Genomic DNA, 25,153 nt, shown 5'->3' on the forward strand with positions numbered 1-25,153 from the left:
AGAGAAAAAAAAGACAGATCCTATAATACAAGTTGGATAAAAAGTCCAATGACAAAATAAAGCCTTATAATATCACAAAGCATCTTCTATACTTCCCTTGCCCTCAGTTCAGACATTTAAGGTTTCAGAAGGGACCAGTCATTTATAGTGCCCAACATGAGACACTTTGAAGGAGCCTGATATTCAGAGGAAAAGTGATCAGCACTTTCTGGAAAACAAACCCATTTAAGTGCCTCAAATTAGGCACCAAAAAGCAGACATCCAAAATGACTAGTCACTAAAACAACCTTCTTCTTTGAAAAATCCTTTCCATCAAAAAAATGACACTCACAGCACTGACACTCCCATTTGTCCCAACTCCCCAGCAGAGTTTTGATCCCAAACAGGAAGAAGTGCCAGAGACTCCATGAAGTCCACTAGGGACTTTGCTATTGCCATTAGTTGTATGTGGAAGTTGCTCAGTTACTAGAGTGATGGAGACCAGTATAAACCTCACAGATGGATGATGAAATAAAGGAGTTATTTTATATGCATCATTTTAGCCGAAGATTTTACTTGTCCCATTTGGAGATGAGAATACTTCACCCTAAAGGTGCAGTTTGCGTTCTGTTTTGTAGAACGCTAGCTATTTAAAGATGGATAAAAACCTGATTTTAAAAGAAACCTCAATCATCCTCTACATTTACTATCCAAATTTTGCATCTAATGTCAGGACTTCAGATAAAAATGATCAACTGTAGATTTCTAGGTACCTGATGTGATTTGTGGACACAGTCAGGTCACTGATACCTAATTTCTATAATTTGCCCCTGCAATTCTCCCATGCATTTCAGAGTCAGCATTTTTTCATCTGATTTTTCTCCTCTTTCCATCCAAGAATCTTTCCCTCTATGATTTGCAACGAATACTGCTCAATTAATCTGCTTGTAGGAAATGCTAAAGTGAAGATGATAGTAGCCTCTAACCCAATCTCTGTAGCAAGAAAGTGCATTAGATATACAGTACGCTTGGGTGTCCATCAGCTGTTGGAATAGGAGCTGTGCAGTCACTCTGAAACCCATACATCTCTGTGTGATAACAATGCCATTGGACACAGCCAAATTAGCTATTTCTTGGCAACACTGCATTCTTCCACATAGTATTTTAAAAATCCCAAAGAGCTGATAGAAGAGAGATGTATTTTTGGAGAAAAAACAAGAAGTCCTTGTGGCACTTTAGAGACTAACAAATTTATTTGGACATAAGCTTTCATGGGCTAAAACCCACTTCAGCAGGTCCAACATCAGGAGATTTTTAGAAATTGCAACAGCTTATACCAGGGCTGGATTTTGCCCTTAAACTTCATCTTTCTTTTATTGGGTACAAATGGGGCATCACTGCAGTTCATTGACACTGTACAGGGCTGAACCCTGCGATCTTACTCAGAGCCAGATCCTGTCCAGAGTAGGAAATGGAGCAGAACTGTGCTGCCCCAAGGGAGTCCAAGGAGGCAGAATGCCACATGGAGATCTCAATATGCAGGTGAAGTGTACCTGACACTAAACCATTCCAAGGATGAAGCTTTGGCCCCAGTCTCTGGCACAGAGGGAAAGGACATGGGCCTGCCTACTCCTTGGCCCTTCTTTGAAATGCCGGGTGAGTAGGGAGGGAGCAATAATTCTGCCTGACCCTTGTGAAGATCGTAAACATGGAGGGAGGTTCCTTATGCCCCACTCACTGAGAACTTATATCAAGGCCAAGAATCTGACTCTCTGTTTCGGGGTGTATTGCTGCCAAATCCCCAGCTCTCCCTTACTCAAGGCTCAGTTCTGCCATCTTTACTCAAGTCAAGCAGTATTTTACTCCACAAATGGCCCTATGGACTTTGGAAGGCATCCTGGCAGAATCAGGCTGTGAGGGAGATCCTCAGTCCTGGGTCCATCATTTGGGAAGTGCTTTGGGGTCCTGAGAGATGAAAGGTGACATAAAAACCAAAAGCAGAATTATTGCAAAGTTGGCAAAACTACCAAAGCCCCTTTGAAAATAGTTTCCACTTAGGCAGGGCCTCAGATGTTGCACGGTAGTAGAAGAATTTATTTCTGTGAACAGGTTTCAGAGTAACAGCCGTGTTAGTCTGTATTCGCAAAAAGAAAAGGAGTACTTGTGGCACCTTAGAGACTAACCAATTTATTAGAGCATAAGCTTTCGTGAGCTACAGCTCACTTCATCAGATGCATATCGTGGAAACTGCAGCAGACTTTATATATACACAGAGAATATGAACCAATACCTCCTCCCACCCCACTGTCCTGCTGGTAATAGCTTGGATTTAACTTGGATTTAAACTTGAAGAGTGGTCAGTTTGGATGAGCTATTACCAGCAGGAGAGTGAGTTTGTGTGTGTATGGGGGTGGGGGGGATGTGAGAAAACCTGGATTTGTGCAGGAAATAGCCCAACTTGATTGTCATGCACATTGTGTAAAGAGTTGTCACTTTGGATGGGCTATCACCAGCAGGAGAGTGAATTTGTGTGTGGGGGGGTGGAGGGTGAGAAAACCTGGATTTGTGCTGGAAATGGCCCACCTGATGATCACTTTAGATAAGCTATTACCAGCAGGACAGTGGGGTGGGAGGAGGTATTGGTTCATATTCTCTGTGTATATATAAAGTCTGCTGCAGTTTCCACGATATGCATCTGATGAAGTGAGCTGTAGCTCACGAAAGCTTATGCTCTAATAAATTGGTTAGTCTCTAAGGTGCCACAAGTACTCCTTTTCTTTCTGTGAACAGAGAGTCTTATTTCAAAGTTATGTAGATATTTTCTGTTGCACTCTTTTCAGAACAATCAACATCCCAACACCGAAGTATGAAGGAGCCTTGTATTTTCTTACTTCAAGCCAAGAAAGCCAAAAAATAAATAAAAAACCCTTCTGCTATAACATAAACAACCCTGAGCTATTTTAAGGATCACTGTACACAAAACTGTTATATCTCATTGTGAGATTAATTTAAACTATTATCTAGCCCTGTGCATCAGGCAAAGTCTCTGTTTGCTTCCAAGGTTTCAAAACCATAGCGGGGACTAAACTGTACGTACCGTCCTAACCTCCAGCCATCTGTTGGCAGCTGACAGAAACAAGTAGGCAATGTTGTTTGTGTCCGTCAGTTCCAGCATATGTTGTTTAAACCTGGCTTCATGCCTGCAGACAGCAAAGTGGTTACATTATAACACACACATGCACAAAAGTTTCAATTGTTCTAAAAAACCCGACAGCTTGCTGAACTTATTGTGTCTTTTACCAAACTTAGGACAAAATTCTCCCCTCAGAACCACACCTTACTCACACTAGGCAGTACCTTGTTCTACAAATGGTAGCACTGGGTTGGGTTGTGGGTCAGAGTGCATGTCTGTGAAGCATAGTAAGGGGGAGTGGGAACCCCTTTTACATCCCTGCATAGGTTAACCAGACCAGATGTGAAGCAGTAAGCAGGCATTATTTACCCACAACTACCCGCAAAATCAGGTGGATGGGGAAAGGAAAAGGCAGAGCCTTGGCTCCCCTCTCTCTCCCAAAATGCTAATCAACTGAGATAACCTAACAGCGAGTTACTACACCCTGGAGCAAGGGTGGAACAGAGATTTCATATTTCAGCCAAAATCTGACTGAGAAGCCAACTGCCTGAGTCCTTCAGCACAACCAGTGCCTTTCATGTATTGGGCTGATGGACACACCACCACCATTCAACCCTTTACCTCAGCCATTTCCTCAGACAGCCACAAAATGTCCGAAAAACTGAATAATAAATCATTTCTAAATTATAAAAGCGAATGCGTGTTTCAGCTTCCAGTTGGTTTTCCCTCCTGTGTAATAGTAATGATGTTTAGAAACCAGTAAAATACTCAATAAAAGGCTGGTAGATTATGTAAGCCTCACAACTACTCTTTGGGGGCATGTCCCCACTTGGTGTAAATTGGCCTAGTTCGACTGAATTCAAGGGATTTATCGTGATTTACTACAGCTCATCTGGCCCTTGGTGCTTGCCCAGCCTGGCAGCCATTTCTTGCTTCACATACTACTTAATCAAGTCCTAAGCATTATCACTTAAAGAAATAGCCAAATTTCACTCAACAGCTCATAAACTGTTTTACCACCGCAACCCCTCCAATTTCAAAATAATTGTATTTAAAAGTTCAGGACCTTGCGGTGAGAAGATCATAACATGGATGGCTGAAGGCCATCCTTGATGTTTCCCAGTTGTCCCAGTTTTTTTCTTGGTTATATTTCATATGTTTTGTAGATGTGGTGGGCAAAGAACCTTCTGTCATAGCAGTGAGTGGGAGGGTGAAAATACAGTGAATATTCTGTTAGTGTCTTTCTATTTGGCAGTAACCCCCCTGTTTTCCTAATGGAAACTCTGACACGCTCAATCTGCTTATTTTCATGCAAATCCAACTCATCTTCTGAACATTCCTAGACTTTTATCCTGTCAGATGACGAACAGGAAAGGTCACTGAAATCTCAATCTAATTTAACTGTGGTGCTTTGTGGTAAACTACTTGAGGGAGTTCATTGTTTCATCCTGGTACATAATGAACTCAGAAGGTAGGGGGTGACTAAAAAGATAATAAGTAAATATTAGCTTGCTGAGAAAGCCCTGAGACTCTGGAGATGGAAGGCTGGCTTGACGGGGATAAACAGATGAATGGAATGGAATGGCTTTGATTCTCACCAGGGGCTGTGGAAAATTCGAGTGACCAGATGTGATCCTTCCAACCTGATGCTTCCAGCTTCTCAAGGGCTGCCCCTTGCCCCCTGCCATTCCCAGCCCATTTTGGTTTTCTAAAATAAAAGGACTGATCCTGCCAGGTGCTGAACTCCTCTTGAAAGGCACTAAGCATGCGTACCTTCCATTGATGATAACATGAGGTGAGGGTACTCAGAAATGCTCAGGAGGCACTCAGCACATTGCAGCACTAGGTCCAAATTTTGGGTTAGCAGGTCATCCGGATGGATAAAACTTAGTATTTCATTTTGGATTTAGGGCTTTGGTCGCACTACCTAGCATCTCTTCTGCTGCGAACGCAACAGGACTTTTGCCAGTCCTACAGCAACCCTCCCCATTTTTCTCCCAATCCACAGCCATGGCAGCAAGAACCTACAGTGAGTGATGGAACAGAGCCAGGAAACACCTCCATTTATTGTGGTGGTTAGAGGATCACTGGTCTCTCCCTGGCTGTGTGCTTGCTTGCCGAGCGCCTGCTCACTTGAAGTTTATAGTGTGGTCTGTTTGGGGGCTGTGTAAGCCTAGCAGCCTGCAAGGCAAGGCTGAGAGCTTTCTAAGGAGGCTCTGGCCTGCCATCCTTTGATCTCAAATCCCTTTAAGCTCTGTTCATGAGGGGGTAGGCTTAACTCAAGGGAAACGTAGCTGCTCAATGTGGAGCTGCAGTCAAAAGAGCTAACTGAACATCAGGAACCATTAGGAAAGAGATAGACAATAAGACAGAAAATATCATAATGTCACTATATAAATCTATGGTACACCCATACCTTGAATACTGAGTGCAGTTCTGGTCATCCCATCTCAAAAAAAGATATATTAGAATTGGAAAAAAGTATGGAAAGGGGCAAAAATGATTAGGGGTATGGAACAGCTTCCATATGAGGAGATATTATTAAAAAGATTGGGACTGTTCGGCTTGGAAAGGAGGCTGAAGGGAGATATTGATAGAGGTCAATAAAAGATGTGGAGAAAGTGAATAGGGAAGTGTTATTTATCCCTTCACATAACACACAAACCAGGGGTCATCCAATGGAATTAATAGACAGCAGTTGTAAAATAAACATAAAGAAGTACTTCTTCACACAATGTATAGTCAACCAGTGGAACTCATTGCCAGGGGATGTTGTGAAGTATAACTGGGTTAAAAAAAGAATTAGATATGTTCATGGAGGATAGGTCCATCAGTGGCTATTAGGCTATATCTACACTGCGCAGCTTACAGCGGTACTGCTGTGCCACTAAAGTCTTGCCACTGTAAGGCACGCAGTGTGGTTGCTCTTTGTCAGCAGGAGACCTCTCTCCCGCCTACAATCTCCCACCAACAAAATTAAAGCACCCTCAACAAGGGGTGGTAGCTTTGTCAGTGGGAGAGTGCAGTCCGCATCGTTACTTGTCCACACCGTCACTTGTCATTGGTAAAACTTTTGTCGGTCAGGGGTGTGTTTTTTCATACCCTCAAGCGACAAAAGTTTTACCAATGAAAGTGCAGTGTAGACATACCCTTAGCCAAGATGGCCAGGGACACAATCCCATGCTTTGCGTGTCCCTACATCTCTGACTGCTGGAAGTTGCAACTGGATGACAAAGGGTGGATCACTCAATAAATTGCCCTGTTCTGTTCACTCCTTCTGAAACATCTGGCACCAGTCCCTGTCAGAAGAAAGGATACTGGGCTAGATGGACCATTGGTCTGATCCAGTATCGCCGTTCTTATGTTCACATAGGTTGGAGATCATGGTATTTTGAATCCCACCTACCCAAGTCAGTATTTTGGATGGAGCTCTCCTTAGCTTATCACCTTACCTGGTGGAAACAGATATACTGGGCCAAATTCTGCCTAAAGAATCTCAACTACAATGGAAGTATCTGGGCCAAATTCAGCAGTGATGGAAAAGGTGGTCTAGGTCAGTAGCTCTCAACCTTTGCAGACTGCTGTACCCCTTTCAGGAGTCTGATTTGTCTGGCGTACCCCCAAGTTTCACCGCACTTAAAAATTACTTGCTTACAAAATCGGACTTAAAAATACAAAAGTGTCACAGCACACTATTACTGAAAAATGCTGACTTTCTCTTTTTACCATATAATTATAAAATAAATCAATTGGAATATAAATATTGTACTAACATTTCAGAGTATAGGATTTAGAGCAGTATAAACAAGTCATTGTCTATATGAAATTTTAGTTTGTACTGACTTCACTACTGCATTTTATGTAGCCTGTTGTAAAACTAGGTAAATATCTAGATGAGTTGATGTACCCCCTGGAAGACCTCTGCATACTGCCAGGGTTTGTGAACCCCTTGTTGAGAACCACTGGTTTAGGTTACAGATTGGGTCTAATTTGGTCAAAAAGCATGTTTAAGTAGCAATAAATGCAATTGGCACTGATTTGGAATTCCATGGATGTGCAAAATGAGTACAACTTACACTAATTTTGGCAGTCCGTGATAATCAAGTTGGGATTTTGATGGGGTCACTCTGGATTTACACTAGGGCATTTGAGAGTAGAATTTAGCTAAGCACGTTTAATGGAAATTGGAAAACACATATATGCCTTGGAAAGTCTGAACAGTCCTCTTGGAATGAGGTTACATAGTCACTCATTTTCTGTGCCTCTTGTGTATATATTACAGTTTTCTGTCTTAAAAAGAAAAGAGGTCACGTTTCAAACAAAATGATGACATTTTTCTATTTTCCATTGATAAGACCAGTGGCAGTTTTTGTTAATGTCTTGTGCGTGGGAATGACTGCTAACATCATTCAGCTCCTCAAAGTGGCTGTATCTTTTATGATTCTGTGGCTTAATCTCATATGATAATTTAATAATCGTTTCATTATCCAGTCCAGCAGTGACCTTTTCTGCTTTCATGCACATTCTTGATCCCCTAGTGATCCATCTTTTCTTTTATGATTTAACATCTGCTGTTTGTTCTCTTATGATATGACTCACTTCTGGAGCACTTTTGAAGTAAATCCAATTGCAGAGCCAGTGTGCGAAGACATAGCTATCATAAATGTAAGACTTCCTGCCAAGAAAGTCTACAAACCCATAAAATTATCAGAGAGGAGTGATGGTCCAGTGGATAGGGCACTAGTCTGGGACTTAGAAGACCTGGCTTCAGTCCCCTGCACTACTACATACTTCCTTACAAGTCATCTTGTCTCTCTCTGTCTCCATTCCCCATCTGTAAAATGGGTATAATAATGCTTCCCTACCTTGCAGGGGTGTTTAATACATTAAAGAGTGTGAGGTGCTCAGATAATGGGTATCACATAAATACCTAAGGGCTTGTCTACACAGGGACACTCAGGAAAAATAATTTTCAACATTTTTAGTTTAATTCAATTTCAAAGTGAATTAGGCTAAATTGAATTAAGGCCACTTTAATTCTGAGTAAGAGTGTCCATACAAGGTTTTAATTAAGTTTAACTAATCCTCTTTAAATTCACATCTTTTGTTAATTCGGATTAGTTTTCATGAGCGTCCCTGTGTAAAGATGCCTGTAAGTAACTAGATGGATAGCTCATTCCATAAAGGGCATGATCCTGCAATGGGAGTTCCGGGTGTACACATAATGCAGGATCAGGACCCAAAATGTGAGCATTCCACGGAAAACAAAGGAATCTTGGCCACACATGATTTTCTGTTTGAACAAAACCTCTGAAAAGTTTAAGTGTCACACACTGAAAAAACCATCATTCCTAATTCCACAGAAGTCCCACAAGGATTGATACTGCAAATTAGATGGAGGTTTTAAAAATCTCTCCAGGGCACCCAGAGCCATGGATAGTTGCCATTCCATTAGTTGTGTAAATCAAAATAAACAAATTAAATAATATAAACGCTGAGTCCTCCTTTTGCAAGATGATTTAATTATGGCACAGCAAAGACAAATGATATGCCCAGCATCAAACACTGAATTAACAGTAGAGCCCAGCTTGCTCCTCGGTGACCTCACTTATCATGTTAGGCCTGTAGGGTTGCCAACCCTCCTGGTTTCACTGGGACTCGCCTGGAATTGGGCTCTATCTCCCAGAGCCTACTGACACCATAGTGGGAGATTTTAGGGGCTAAAATTCTGGCAGCGCAGTGGGGCTAAGGCAGGCTCCCTGCCTGCCCTGGCTCAGTGCCGCTCCCAGAAGCAGACAGCATGTCCCTGCGGCACCTGGGGGGCTGGGAACTGTGGCCAACGGGAGCTGCACGAGCAGTACCTGCAGGCAGGGGCAGTGCATGGAGCCCCCTGCCCCTGCTAGGGGCCACAGGGATGTGCCGGCTGGGACAGGCAAGGGGCCAGGGTAGGTAGGGAGCCTGCCTTAGCCTTAGCCCCGCTGCACCACTGACTGGGAGCCACCCAAGGTAAGTGCCACCCAGCAGGAACACACACCCCTCACATCCTCCTGCACCCCAACCCTCTGCCCCAGCCCTGAGCCCCCTCCCAGAGCCAGCACCCCAAACCCCCTCCTGCACCCCAACCCTCTGCCTTAGCCCTGAGCTCCCTCCTGCACCCAAACTCCCTCCCAGATCTTGCACCCTGCACACTCTCCTGCATCCCAACCCCCTGCCCCAGGCTCAGCCCGGATCCCCCTCCCACACTCCGAACCCCTCGGCCCCAGCCCAGAGCCCACACCTCAACCCCTTGCCCCACCCCAGTGAAAGTGAGTGAGGGTGGAGGAGAGTGAGCTACAGAGGGAGGGGGGATGGAGTGAGTGGGGCAGGGCCTCGGAGAAGGGGCTGGCAGGAGCGGAGCCTTGGGGAAGGGGTAGGGCTGGGAGGGGGGCAAGGATGTTTAGATTAGACAGTTGGCAACCCTGTAGGCCTGGTGGTTTTATAAGATGCCAAATAAACCAAGATGGGCTGCTCATTTAAAAAACAAACATCTTGATTTATTTGCAAGACTTGTGCACTGCTCTGAAGGATTAGGCTGTGAAGAGGAAATGCATGTTTACAAACCTAAATGCTCTGATGGTGGTGAGGCCTTCAGCTGTTTCTGAGAAGTGACAGAGTAAAGGTAGTTGGGTGCTGTCATCAAGCTCCTGAAGGTCCCTGTGATCAAGAGAAACAAAACAAGGGGTGTATAAGAAGCAAGAACAGGTTAGGACTAAGAAGCAAATGAAATGCAAACATTTCAATGGATATTTTACTGTAGTTTTTTACTGTACACATTTTTATCAGGACTATACACCAATATATTTATATTAAAGAGGGGCTAGCACAGCAATCTCACATCTGTTAGAATTCTGAGGAAATTCTGGATTTAAGCCATCTTTACCATTCTGGCTTGAGGTCAAATCCAAACCTGGAAGGGATCTGTTTTCTAGTCCTATCTTGTTTCAGCCAAAATTTCACTGTAATGGCTAGTGTCATGATAGTCCCATCATTCAAGATGGTAGAAATCTTGGAGATTCATGGAATTCTCATGAGAGAAGTTTGTGAGATTCAGATGCCATTGAATCCGAATCCAAACTCTTGCCCTAAGTCTGATTCATCGTTGAACCTGAACCTCGAAACCTTTAGCCTAGCCTAGAAGTAAGCCAGATGTGAATACTGAAGGTAAAGTACATGGGGCTGTTTATCTATAAGAATCCACATCCACTGGCCAATAATTCTTCAGAAATGCCTTACAATGTTTGTTCTTACCGCTATATACTGAACATGAAAAACAATGCAGGAGTATAGACTTTTTGTTCTAGCACTGATGCTGCCATTTCAGTTGGGATGTATAGGGCATTTCTACAGAATTAATACCCTCTTCATTAGCCAGGCAGATTTTCTCAATCAGTCATTGAGTAATAATTCACTCAGCTAATCCATTTGAGGATATAGGCCTACAAATCCAATCTCTTGCAACTAGAATGTGTGCTCAAACATAGGGACAAATTTTGTCCTCAGACACACATAAAACTCCCACTGTAGTAAATGGAATAGCATGTGAATGGAAGGACAGACTATGGGTCACAGCATTTGATATTTACCCTCCTTAATAAAATTGTACTGTGTTGGTACATTTTGATATATAATCTATCTCTTACTTACCAGTACTGAATGTTACTCCATGGAGAGATGAATTTGATGCTTGTATTTGGATGATATATATACTGCAGTATGACCAATTTATGATGGAAAATATAAAGTAATTTTTGGGGAATGTAGTGGTAAACATTATACGGGGTGAAAGTGTTATGGGAAATATCAAAAATATTTGTGTTCCTAAAAGTTAATAGAAAAGGAGTACTTGTGGCACCTTAGAGACTAACCAATTTATTTGAGCATAAGCTTTCGTGAGCTACAGCTCACTTCATCGGATGCATACTGTGGAAAGTACAGCAGATCTTTTTATACACACAAACCATGAAAAAATGGGTGTTTACCACTACAAAAGGTTTTCTCTCCCCCAACCCCACTCTTCTGCTGGTAATAGCTTATCTAAAGTGATCACTCTCCTTACAGTGTGTATGATAATCAAGTTGGGCCATTTCCAGCACAAATCCAGGTTTTCTCCACCCCCCCCCCCCCCCGCCCTACACAAACCCACTCTCCTGTTGGTAATAGCTTATCTAAAGTGATCACTCTCACAATGTGTATGATAATCAAGGTGGGCCATTTCCAGCACAAATCCAGGGTTTAACAAGAATGTCTGGGGGGGGGGGGAAATAAGGAAAAAACAAGGGGAAATAGGTTCCCTTGCATAATGACTTAGCCACTCCCAGTCTCTATTCAAGCCTAAGTTAATTGTATCCAATTTGCAAATGAATTCCAATTCAACAGTCTCTCGCTGGAGTCTGGATTTGAAGTTTTTCTGTTGTAATATCGCAACTTTCATGTCTGTAATCGCGTGACCAGAGAGATTGAAGTGTTCTCCGACTGGTTTATGAATGTTATAATTCTTGACATCTGATTTGAGTCCATTTATTCTTTTACGTAGAGACTGTCCAGTTTGACCAATGTACATGGCAGAGGGGCATTGCTGGCACATGATGGCATATATCACATTGGTGGATGTGCAGGTGAATGAGCCTCTGATAGTGTGGCTGATAGTGTGGTTATTAGGCCCTGTGATGGTGTCCCCTGAATAGATATGTGGGCACAGTTGGCAACGGGCTTTGTTGCAAGGATAGGTTCCTGGGTTAGTGGTTCTGTTGTGTGGTATGTGGTTGCTGGTGAGTATTTGCTTCAGGTTGGGGGGCTGTCTGTAGGCAAGGACTGGGCTGTCTCCCAAGATTTGTGAGAGTGTTGGGTCATCCTTCAGGATAGGTTGTAGATCCCTAATAATGCACTGGAGGGGTTTTAGTTGGGGGCTGAAGGTGTTAATGGAGATCTTGTCCCTGGATAGGACTCCAACGTAAGTCCTGTTTGAATACACGCTCAGGCTATTCCTTCATAGTTTGTTTCACATGAATGACTTTTATAGATACAATAGTATTCCTCCAGCCTCATTTCTATTGTAAAGCACAAGAAAACAGATCTTCTAACTTGGGATTAAATGGAGTTCAAAGTATATAATAAAAAATGTCTATTGCTGACCCAAAGTTTCAGAAGTGTGCATGAAAAAGAATGTATAGTTATGTGGATGCCCACCATCTGCATCTGCAATGGCCAGTGAATATGCAAGGGTCAAGAGACTCAGGCACACAGTGTGCGTAACATCTCCCGTGCCAGTGCACAGGAACCAGGAGTGCATGTGGGAAAATTGGGTGCACTCAATATTGAAAATCTGGGCCAGCATGTGGTTTTGCTCCCTTATATAAAACTATGGGAAGAAACCAGAGCTTTGAATTGGATATGCACCATCCCACTTAATCCATTGCTTTATTTTTTTGAGGTAGGAATGGCCGAGTCATATCTTTCTATACTACAATGTTATATATTAATTTGAAACCACTATCACCACTAATTTGCTTGTCATTCTCAGCTAAGAATGCCATTTGAATTTACTGGAATCTTTAAAGAGGCTGGGGCATATCATGGAAAAGCAGTAGCCTCTCTGTAGCTAAAGTTGCTATCAAGTTCCATTATAAATTTTTATGGGGGCCTGGTACAAACACACAGTGAGTGACAGCCCTGGCCCAGAAGAGTTTAAATAAGATAAGGCAGACAAAGGGGAAAATGGGCACAGAGAGCTCAAGAGACTACTTCACACTCACACAGCAGGTCAGTGGCAGAGTTAGGAACGGAAGCCAGGTCTCTCTGTCCCCAGTCAAGTGCACTACCCACTAGACCACACGGTCTACACAATACCTATTTTAGTGCCTTTTACAACTTTGGCTTGGAAAATTGGTAGGGGAAGGGGAATGTTTCTGCAGTGTGTAATGGAAATTCATCAAATTGCTTTTGAATTACAGATCATTATAAATTTACCCTGATTCAAAAATTTGCTTTCAACATTTTCATATTGGTAATTCTCCTTGAAAACTCATGTGCTGCCTAAAACTGAAGAACATAGGTTAAAATTAATCAAAGTTATCATCAGTTTTTGTTGTGGATAATTTTGAGGCCCAGTCCTGCTCCACTGATTTTAGCAGGAGCTATTGGCTCTAAATTATGTCAATAAGAGCGTTTTGCCATTGAAAGAGACTGTTCCAGCTCTGAGTCTGAAATGCCTATGATTATCAACAGAACAGGTAGAGTATGCACAGTGACAGTTCAAACTTCCCACTACACTTCCCCACTGAGGTGCATAAATCTTGACCTGAAGTGACCATCAGGTCTTCACTTCTGTTCAGCTGTTGGCCATTTTGCTATGACTGACATCAAGGGCTGGAGCTAATCTGTGATTATGGTTTTTGTGACATAGATATCTAGCCACTAAGAAGCAGAGTAAGACAACCAACCAAGCACCTGAGCCCTGATTTGGGAAACTGCTGAAGCACATGCTTAAAATTAAAGCGTTTTCTTGAGTAAGAATGTTTTCCTAAAATGGGGTTGTAGTCTAGAATTGAAATAATGACTCCAGTGTGAAAAAGTTTCACATTTTATTACCAGTCTCCTGAGCAATTCAATTCTCCAAGCAAGTGTAATTTTAGGAAATTCTCAAAAAGCATACTGACAAGTTTCAGAGTAGCAGCCGCGTTAGTCTGTATCCACAAAAAGAACAAGAGTACTTGTGGCACCTTAGAGACTAACCAGTTTATTTGAGCATAAGTATAAGTTTGTTAGTCTCTAAGGTGCCACAAGTACTCTTGTTCTTTTTTCAAAAAGCATAATCTTTAGAGACAGTCAGCATTTTCTGAAATGTATTAAATGTTGCTGAAAAGTGGACAAGGTTTTCTGCGGAAAGTTTTTCCATTTTTCAATCATCTCTATTGCAGGTTAAAAATTTTCAAACATTTAATTGAAAAACAGAAACATTTATCAGTGGAATTTATCAAGGAAATTATTTTCCATTCTTGACTAGCTTTATTTATAGTCTAGGATAAATCATAAATACAGGGGTTTTAAAAGAAATGTACATGGCAACTTTCTAATACCTACTTGGAAGCCACTCTGAAGTATTTCTGGATGAAATAAAAGGCTACCCCAAGAGGTACAAGAGCCACAAGGAACCACGGAGTGGCGTACGAGATCATTCCGATAGCCGACAGGCAGAGCAAAGTGGACCGGGTGAGAGACTCCAGAGTAGGGGGAATGTGCTATTCCAGAAATAAGATAAAAACATGTATTAGACCGACCTCAGGAATATGGCAACTATATACTCTCCATGCGTGATGAGTGGGGCTGGTCTGTAGCCATTCTGCTGGCCCTTCCCCACTGGGAATCCCCTTTATGCCAGAGGAATTTCCAAGGGCTTTTCTATTTCTATGAGCCTAGAGCCAGTGTACAGGGACTTCAGTGGAGGCCAGAATTAGGGCCATTGGGACTTGCTGATGCTCAGCATCTCCCAGGATCAAGGAGAAACAGGCAGTCTCTTCCCCTCATTATGAGACAAGAAAGGGAATCTTCTCTGTAAGATCTCAAATAACTTAGTAGTGCTTTGGAGTTCCCTGTTGTTCCATATAGGGTGTCCTGTTCTGAGAACCCTGCAATCACTCTCCTTTGTACATATGCCTCTAGATAAAACATTCACAATCACTTATCATCCAAGCATCTTGGTTCTCAGAAGTAGTGGAAGCTCCGCAAACAACTCTTCTGTTGAAATCTGTCCTTAGTTCACTATTATACACTACAACAGTGGTTCTCAAACTTTTGTACTGGTCACCCCTTTCACACAGCAAGCCTCTGAGTGCAACCCCCCCCCTTATGAATTAAAAACACTTCATAATATATTTAGCACCATTATAAATGCTGGAGGCAATGTGGGTTTGGGATGGAGCTGACAGCTCACGACCCCCCATGTAATAACCTCGCAACCCCCTGAGGGGTCCTGACCCCCACTTTGAGAACCCTTGCACTATAACTTTACATAGACTCATGCAGTTTAAGGCCAGAAGGCACCATTAGGTCTAGTCTGACATTCTGTATATCATAGACTATTAAATTTCACCCAGTTTCCCCTGTATTGAGCCCAATGATTTGAGTTTGGCTAAAGCATAACTTCCAGAAGGCACCCAGTCTTGATTTGAAACACCAAGAGATGGAGAATCCATCACTTTCCTTGTTAGATTATTCCAGCAGTTAATAACCTTCACTGTTAAAAACTTGTGCCTAATCTCTTGTTTGAATTTGTCTGGCTTCAGCTTCCAGCCATTGGTTCTTTTTGTGCCCTTCTCTGCTAGTATTACAGTGTTGCTTGACATTGCCATACACAGAAATAAAATCACTTCCCCACTCCTTCCTTCTCACTTCTCCCCTATTTATGCATCCAAGAATCACATTAGCTGTTTTTGCCACAGAATCACATTGGCAGCTCACGTTGAGTTGCTTACCCACTGAGCCCTCTATGAGCCCTCTATAAGCCCTTTCCAGAGTCATTGCTTTCCAGGATACAGTTCCCCTCATTCTCCATTCCTTGTTCCTAGATATATAACTTTACATTTGCTGTATTAAAAAGTATTTTGTTTGAATGGGCTCAGTATACCAAGTGATCAGGATCACTCTGTGACTGCCCTGTTCTCATTATTCACCACTCTGACAATCTTTGTGTCATTTGCAAGTTTCATCATCAGCGATTTTATAGTTAGTTCTATATCCTTGATGAAAATGGTCAATAGTGTCGGGCCTCATTCTAATCTCTGTAGAAGCCCACTACAAACAGCCCCATTCAGTGATGATTCCCCATTGCAGAGGTGCTGGAACAATTTGTATCATGGGGATGCTGAGAGCCATTGAACCAAACTGTAAACCCTGTATATAATGGAAATCACTTCAAACCAGGGAATGCAGCAGCACCCCCAGGACCACTAGTTCCAGCACCGATGCTCCAGCGACGGCTACTTTTTGAGATGTCAGTTAACCGGTTCTTCAGCATTTAATGTGAACATTATAGATATTGTCTAGTGCTAATTTTTAAGCAGAATGTCATGCAGTACTCAGTCAAATGTCTTACAAAAGTCTATTGCATCTATGCAGTTACTTTTATAAACCAAACTTCTAATCACATTAAAGGATGAAATCAGCTTTGCTAGACAAGAATTATTTTCCATCAAACCTTATTAAGTGGCATTAATTATATTCCTATCTTTTAATTCTTTATCACTTGAATCCAAGGCTTAAATTCAGCCTGAGCCCACCGAAGCAGAGCTCTGGTAAACATTTTCAAACCCGCAGAAGCCCTGGCACCTGCCTCAGGGCAGAAGCCTGAACCCTGGCGCTTCCCTCCCACCACAGGGCTGAAGTCCCTGAGCCCCGGCACCCAACCCCTTGCGGGGCTAAAGACCTTAGACATCCTGCAGCTGAAGACCGGAGCCCAGAATCAGGAGCGGGGCAGTGCCCTGGGAAATAATCTCTGAGAATTTAATCGCTGCTTGAATCTCCTATCAGTTTTTCCATTATTTTGCCCAACATTAATGTCAGGCTAGACAGCCTATAGTCGTGCGGCTAGCCCTTTTTGAATATTAGCACAAAATTAGCAGTATTACATTCTTCTGGAATTCCTTTGGTATTCCAAAATTTATTGAAATTAACCTAATCAAACTAGAAATCTCTTCAGCCCACTCTTTTAGGACTCTTGAGTGCAAGTTATTTGGGGCTGCAGATTTTAAAATGTTTATGCCTAGTAGATGTTGTTAGTTAGTAGTGGGCTGAAAGTAGTTAATCATCCTCATGTGATATGAATCCTTCTTTCCAAATATAGAACAGAAGTACTGATTGAATACAAATGGTGTATTTCTTCTCCAAAATGGTGGCATTAATTGGGCAAGACATTATAGAATAAATGGATCAATGTGCTCACCTGATCAATGATATTCGTATCAGCAGAGAAGCGATTTAGAATTAGCCCCAGGGGAGTTGTGTCAAAGAATCTATTGAACAAAACAGAAGCAAAAAACTATGTGAAGAGAAAGTCTGGTTCTGGAGAAATATCAACCTCAGTAAGAACTTAGGGCTACTGTCGAACCAGTCCCCTAGAAGCAGTTAGAAAATATGAAAACTATAATTTAGTCTCATACCTGAATTTGGAATGCCATCTAAATCTTATTTTAACTCCAAACTTTTAAGTCTCCTCTTCCACAACCCCCTGAAAAACTCTCAGTCCCCTTCTCTCAACTCCTCTATCCATCCTCTGGCTCCCTCAACTTGAAAGATTCATTGTAAAGTCCACCCTGCTGTCCTGGGTTAAGTTTCCAACTCCCGGGCTGGACAGGACAGTGTGTAACCTATTCACTCTTTATATGGGAACTGCAGTCACTGCTTGCATGCAGTCACACCCTGGGCCAACCCACCCTCCGTGCTGGGCTATGTCAAGCTCATGCAGAACCTGTCTCTTTGGAGCATAAGAAATATGGTGTGTGTCCCCCACACACAAACTCCCACCTCTGTGCATTGGAACTGATGCATTTCCACCACACTGGGAACCTTCTGTGGCCCCAAAACCTCTAGATGAATTTCAAACTGTCTGAAAACTTTGTAACTTGAAATTACTTTCAGATGAAAACCACTGGGTATGAAAAGCAGGCAGAATCTGAAATTGTATGTTTTCCAGCCTGAAAGAGGGTAATTTCCTCAGCGTCTCAGCTGGCACTTTCAGATTCTGCGGGACTTGAGGGCTGTAGGGGAATGAGCTATGCTCTTCTCAGCACTAGCCACTGTGTTACACAGCAGGTGTTCTTTGGTAGATTGGCCTCTCAGCAGGAAAATCACTTTTGCTGTACCTGATTGGTCCGAGGATGATCTTATTGAGGAGATTGTGGTGAAGGTTCTTGGCTGCTGTGAGGCCCATCCACTCCACAGTCAGGGATGTGATGAGGCAAAGGACGATCCCTGCTCCACAAAGCATGCTGAACACAGCTACATGATAAGACTAATAATAATAATAAATTAATAATACCATTAATAATAAAAGGAGAAAAAAATTAACCTTGGAAATCCCCAAGGCAATGTTCTTCAGAGCTAACACCAGCTGATGTGTCAGACTCCAAAAGACTTCAATAATAATGGAACATGTGCTGCATGTTTAAATTAACGTGATTCTTTTTTTTTTAAAACATTATAAAAGGAGTTTTCCACCTATGGCCCCAATCCTGCAATTCCCTATATTTGGGTGCAGCAGATTTTCAGATTGGGGATTAATTTGGGGGCCTAATTTGTCTCAGGAAGATGCGTAATGAATCAAGTTCACTGCAGCTACTAAAGGTGAGTATGCTGCAAGGTCGTGAGTTGAGGATGTTCAGCACGTTGCAGGACTGGGCCCAAGGCTTGTGAATTAGATAGGTGAACAAGTTTGGATAAATGCAAAGGTCCCCAAAACTCAGACTGAAGTAAAACAGAACTTTTCAGGAATTCAGTTTGGATAACGTCAGAAAGAAAAAAAAACGTTAATTTCAAGCTCCACTGGAGGTCAGAGGGGCAGCTCCTCAGCTGGTCTAATTGGGCCATAATAATTTAGACCAGCTAAGGATCTGCCCTCTGGATTCTGCCTGGATATGAGAGGTACTGGAAATCTCATGAGAAAACTTTTACTACGTTTTCATAAGCATCTGAACTTTGGGATACTTCTTGAATCCAAATCACTGCCAGATCCTATTTAAATGGCAAAACTTTGGGTTAATTTCTCTGTTAGTATCAATGGGAACTGCTGTGTGATCAGCACTTTTGAAAATCTGGGTATTAATTTAGGTTGCTAAATGTGGATTTAGGAGCCTATTAGGCTCCAATTTTTGAAAATTTGAGTCCAAAGTTCTTCTACACTCAAACAAGTTTTAGTTTCAGTTTGACATTTGGATTAAGATTTATATTGGTTTTTAAATTAGATTAACCAATTCACCCATCTTATTTAACAATTGATGTTATAGTATCTATATTAGCTACATTCCCAATCTAACTGGTTACTAGGTTAACATAGGGTTATTTTTCAATTATTTGAGAATATTTTTGTCTGACAAGCTGTAAATTATGGCCAACCTTGTTTGAGCGTTGAGGGTCTGCGGAATCCCCTGTTTTATTTCCATTCTCCATGGATGTCCATCTTGCCAGCCAGTAATCTATGGCTACAATGACTGAGTGTTTCAAGAGCTTGGAGAAAATCATCAGAAACAGTAAGAAAAATCCTCCAGAGGTAAGATATCTCCAGCAGGTTTTCCACGGCATCTTTGTTCTAAGCCGCATTACTGTTGACATGTTATCATCATCATCTTCCTCCTCTTCTTCCTCTGTGATTCAGAGATTTGACCAAATCAGTTAGATTTTATTCAGTACCACACGGACAATCATTCATGTTGTGAGTGGGGATGGTTGACATTTTTTGAATGTTGACATTTGGATGATAATTTCACATTTTTAATTAAAAAACAGCAACACTTTTAGATATGTTTTGTGACTGTTCTTTCTTTTCTTCCACCAACTCTACAGCTTGTTAACATTTTTTGAATTTTTGAAAATAAGAAAAGGGGAAATGCCCTCACAAAATCATGTTTTTTCCATCCCTTTCAGTTGACTAGCTCTAGTTTTGTTAATAATCCTTAAGGACAGGTCTACACTATGGGGCTAAGTTGACCTAAGTTATGCAACTCCAGCTACATGAATAACATAGCTGGAGTCAACGTAGCCTAGGTCAACCACGCTGGGTCAACAGGAGAAACTCTTCTGTCGACTTACCTTACACTTTTTGTTTCAGTGGAGTACCAGATACTCCAGGATAGCAATCTGTAATCGATTTAGTGGGTCTTCACTAGACCTGCTGAATTGAACCCCGATGGATAGATCACCACAGCATCGATCCATGGTAAGTGTAGACATGCCCTCAATAAATCATATCTTCAGTATGGAATGCATTCATAGAAATCAGACTAGTTTTAGGATTTCCAAAAGCTTTTCTGGTGTGTTCAGCTTGTCTTTACATTATCAGATGGGGAGTGAAGCTTTTATGGATTGTTTGGGAAGCTACAGACAACTTTGTCAAACATTCCATACAGAAGAGTTGCCTCGTGTTGCTTAGCAGGGCTCTTCCTTAACATTACCTGCAATCACTACAAACTTTATCTTCATAGAAGAGGACACTATCATGTGAAACCACATCACATTGCAACATGAGGTGATGGTTGTGCTCTGTTGTAACATGCTTATGTATCACAATATGCTGCTGTGAAAACATTGCATTGTGGAAATTTGAGACACAACAAAAGTATTGAAGCTCACAGTACTTCTATGCACACTTGAGGGGAATGTAGACCTGGAGTCTTCTGACAGAACTTTCTTTTGACTTGACAGCCCTGAACTGACAGTGTCTGAAGTACTTTAGTAATTCTGAATATTATGGAGAGTCACTAATTTATCTGAAATTTCATATGTTCTGAGGCACAGAGAGTTTAAATACTTTTTCAAGATCATACAGTGAGTGAATGTGAGAACCAGGATAACAAGGAACTAGAGCACAAAGTCCTGTTAAATGTTACCCTTGAAGTTATTGATATGTATTTTACCACCTTAACCAAGTGTTTTGTCTCAGAATTCTGGAGTTGTTGGATGCTGGTGTTCTGTTGGAATGTATAGTCATGTCTCCACAGGGCCTTCAATCCCCATTCTTTATGACTTACTGAAGGAAGAAGATATCTGTATCCAGGTTATAGGACTGGTCTATTGACATGGTATTACTGCTATATCCAAGAACTAGAAGTGTGGGAAGACCTTAGTTTTTCTGCCCTCAAGACCACTGGAGACTGTACATGTTAAAGAAGTGCTATGTTCAGCCTCTGGAACAAAGCAGTGGAGGGTATCACTAAACCACCAAGTCATAGTGCCATCATGAGCCTTAGAAAATACCCTATATACCTCAAGTAGCATAGCCAGATGAAACACTCTACAGGGATAAACAGCCCCACAAACAGAACTTATTAATTAGATAGTCAATCCAGTCAATAACTCTGCCAGTCTGTGAGTCCTTGACGTAAATCAATACTCCACTAAGCTTATGAAGCATTCAGTTAATCCCTTTATCTCTCTGGCACCATCCCACTGGCTGCCAGAACTGAATATTCCCCTGAGGGGCTCCCCAACATCCCAGAGGTGTTCTTGATAGGTCCTATTGCCAGCAGCCTATAACCCCCCAGGTAACTTTAAAAGTGACTCAGATCTGGATCACTGCCTCAAAAAATGTAGAAATTCGTGGAGACAAAAAGGTAACTTGGATGATGGGGCCACAAATACCTAGACAGATCCAGATCCCAAAATAGCAGACTAGGCTCCAGCTCTAATTTAAAAAAAAATCATGTTCTTCTTTAAAAGGATGTGCAAATAACTACAAGCTACTGTCAGGAGCCTGTGGGGGGTATCTCAATAGGCAGAATCAGTGGGGGCATTCATAACCATGTGACAAAACTGGAGCTAGAAGGCTAGATCCTCAGCTGGTGTAAAACAGCATAACACAGTGACTTCCATGGAGCTACGTCGATTAACAGTAGTTGAGGCTCTGGCCCAGAATTTCTCTATATATCTTTTTTTTTCCCATTTCTCTCTTACTATCTCCAGAAAATGCAGCATAGTAAATCTCTAGCTCTCCTCTATCCTTATTCCTGCACATTGTTTGCAAAACTCCATGAAGAATCCATTAAACAGCTCTAATTCTAAATAGCTCAAAGTATTGGACTTTCCACTCCTATTGCCCAAAAGAGTAAATGTCATCAACATCTTCATATCTCATTGCCAAGAACATTTAGCAATATCTTAAGAATGTGGCTACATGTGAATGATGCATGTTTATAGTCTACCCAGTGTAAAAAGATATAATGTACCTTCATCCTCATCTTCCAGTTGTGCTTTGGATTCTCTCGGGTACATTGCTCTTCTGAGAGTTTTTCTTTCCAAAGTAGTTTGGTCAGTTTCCATATCCTGTAACATTACATTAACTTGAGAGCCCAACCTACTGTGAGTGTCATTATTTTAGTGTAAGCAAGGTGATGCCAGAGACAATGGAAGTTCATTTGCATCTGAGTCCACAGGAAAAGCAAATTGAGGGAAGCATGAGGAAGACAGGATGGCATCAGCTTCCTGGAGCACAAGCAGCAGGGGAGAAAACATTACTTGGGGATACACTTCAGAAGAATATATTTCAAAGGTTTAATGCACTATAAAAAGAAGGGGAGAGAACCCCTTACCTATCTAACACTTAAGGGACAAAAGAGGAAAGCGCTCTTGAAATCTGTGAAAGGTGGATCCTTCAGCCATATGGGTTGAAGATTCTGAGAAATTGCCTGAAACCAGTATTGTAATCTGTTCAATTTAAGACTCTAAAAAACATGTTTTACTTTTGTTTTATTTGTAACCATTTCTGTCTCTATTACTCTTGCTTAGTATCACTTAAATCTATGTTCTTATACCTATACTTACTTTTATTATAAACCATCTCAGTGCTGTGTATTAAGGTGAAGAATGTGTCCTCAGCTGGGCTAAGATGTTAGTATGTGTGTAGTGCCTCTCTGGAGATAGCAGACTTAATAATTTGTGTGAGAGTCCACTGAGAGCACTGCAAGGAGATGTCTCGGAGGAACTCAGGACCTGGGGTTCACTAAATGTTACCTGCGAGCACTGCTCCCTCTAAGCTATGCACATGTGTGCACGCACACAGATCCTAAACCCCGCGCACAAGGCGAAACACCGCATGCACAAAAATTTGCACAGAAGAAATTTTTTGCGTACATGGCTTGTCAAAAATTAGAGGGAACATTGCCTGCGAGGCAAGGATTAGACTGGAAGAACCTTGAGGAGTTTGCTGGTGAGGTGGATAGACTGGTATGGCAGAGAGCTGACACAGTTTAAGCTCCAGCAAAACTCTCTCTTGCTGAGACAGAGGGGTAACACAGAAGCCTATGTTTCTGGTCTCCCTGAAGAGCCCAGAACACCAAGTCACTGCACTCAAAATCCTCCCATGAGGTCTACTGATGTGCAGAATTCCACCCATCAATCAACCTGAGAGGAGAATTTCACCATAAATACATTAGAATGGACTCAGACATGGATCAACATTCAAGATGCTTTGCTACAATGCACCCTCATCCCACTCTCTGTCATTACCTTTTCTAATTCTTGGTCTTGACGATTCATCAGAGTTTTCCAGTGCTCATACAGTTCAACATCTTTGGTCTGGATGTCCTTCAATGTCCCTTCTCTGAGCACATAACCATCCTTCATAGCTATAATCTAGAAAAGAGGATTATCAATACGTCTACTCAACAACGTGACATAATCACTGCATTTGGAACAATGCTGAAGATCTCAATGAGAATGAGCTAAAACTCACAACTGGGCTAATTTCAGTGTTCATTGTACCCAATGGCTGCACATTTTATCAATAGCTTTTAAAAGTTATTTTGTCAAGATATATCTTACAATGAAACTATTACAGGAAATAGTTATTTGTGGACATATTGCTTCAAAAGAAAGAGGACAAGGTATAATTAATAATAGAATAATTGTTTGTATAGCACATTTCAATCAAAGATCGTAAGCAGCTTTGATTTATAAGCTATGTGCCAATTACTTGTCCATGGTTAAATGGAAGTAAAGTTCAAATAAAATATTTTTCACTCCATACCAGTCAGTGTTGCAGACCTACAAGTGGAATACAGGGCTAGGACCTCCATGCCCACTGCAAGAACAGATGGTGGGATGGCTCTTAGCAGAACAATCGTTTAAACACTATAGATTCACCTTCAACTATATCCCCACTGAGGGCCCATGGAGGTGACCACAGTCCTTACAATGTGATAAACTGGCAAGTGGTGGCTCCCCTCTTACCCAGTCCGCATGTGGCAGATATTGTAATTTATGTGTCACCAGAATAAGTGTCCTTTTGTCTTCCTGGAGGAACTTCAAGATACCTTCCTGCATCAAGTGATCACTTAAGTGAATGTCCAGTGCAGAGAATGGATCATCCTGCAATTGGATAAAAGAAAAATTGGGGCAGAGAGCTAGGTGTGACATTACACCCTATACTCTTCATAGAAATATGGTTATGATATGAATATGGCATAACTAAGATATACTTTATGCAAGCTGGCTCATGTAAGGTATCATTGGAAAGGTTATAATTTACTGAATGTGATTATCCAATTTGTATGCATGTAGCATTTCTGTATCTACAGTTAGGAATATTGACTATGTAACAATTGCATCAGACAACAGGCAATCCTCCTGAATGATCCATTTAAGAAGGACAATAGAACTCTGATGATACTAATCTCCCACCTTCCTGAGGTGCTTCCTGGGATGCTGCATTGACACTACAATGTCAGGTGATAATGTCACCTGATGAAAAGTACTCCCTTAGACACTCCTGGTACTTTTCCACTGTAGGGGGTGGGGATAAACAACAAATTATTTTTAAGGGCTGGGAAGGGAGTTGATCTGGGGTCTCTCCTCCATTGCCTACCCAAGAAGAAGGACTGCTGAAAAAACCTGAAGGGACAAAGGAACTAACCTGAAGGGAAAGACAGGGGTGAGTCCAGACTGAGACAGGGGTCCAGTCTGTAAGAAGAAATAACTGGAACTCTGAGCTACAGAAACTCTGCATCCTGCCTAATTCAACATTTAGGGTGAGAAATTACGTTTTGTAACCTTTCAGAGTAGCAGCCGTGTTAGTCTGTATTTGAAAAGGAGTACTAGTGGCACCTTAGAGACTAACCAATTTATTTGAGCATAAGCTTTCGTGAGCTACAGCTCACTTCATCGGATGTAGCTCACGAAAACTTATGCTCAAATAAATTGGTTAGTCTCTAAGGTGCCACTAGTACTCCTTTTCATTTTGTAACCTGTTTCTTTAGTGAATCAAGCTTAGTTTGTGTGTTTTGTTTTGTTTGCTTAGTAATC

General features: G+C 41.8%; 1 protein-coding gene across 3 annotated transcripts in view; it reads right to left on the minus strand.

Annotated features, from left to right (window-relative positions):
- The window catches only part of ABCC9 (ATP binding cassette subfamily C member 9), a 135,545-nt gene that overhangs the window by 23,846 nt on the left and 86,546 nt on the right, over positions 1–25,153 (minus strand). For all 3 annotated transcript variants that reach the window (XM_084620759.1, XM_084620761.1, XM_084620760.1), the window contains 9 exons: positions 24,083–24,220; positions 23,360–23,485; positions 22,081–22,177; positions 19,256–19,503; positions 18,007–18,155; positions 17,088–17,157; positions 14,231–14,388; positions 9,713–9,805; positions 3,077–3,179 (listed from right to left, as the gene is read on the minus strand). In XM_084620759.1, the coding sequence (XP_084476885.1) occupies positions 3,077–3,179; positions 9,713–9,805; positions 14,231–14,388; positions 17,088–17,157; positions 18,007–18,155; positions 19,256–19,503; positions 22,081–22,177; positions 23,360–23,485; positions 24,083–24,220 (1,182 nt within the window). The remainder of the gene's footprint in view (positions 1–3,076; positions 3,180–9,712; positions 9,806–14,230; positions 14,389–17,087; positions 17,158–18,006; positions 18,156–19,255; positions 19,504–22,080; positions 22,178–23,359; positions 23,486–24,082; positions 24,221–25,153) is intronic.

The sequence above is a fragment of the Lepidochelys olivacea genome (genome assembly GCF_965140295.1).
Source record: "Lepidochelys olivacea isolate rLepOli2 genome assembly, chromosome: 1".
Lineage (NCBI taxonomy): Eukaryota > Metazoa > Chordata > Testudines > Cheloniidae > Lepidochelys > Lepidochelys olivacea.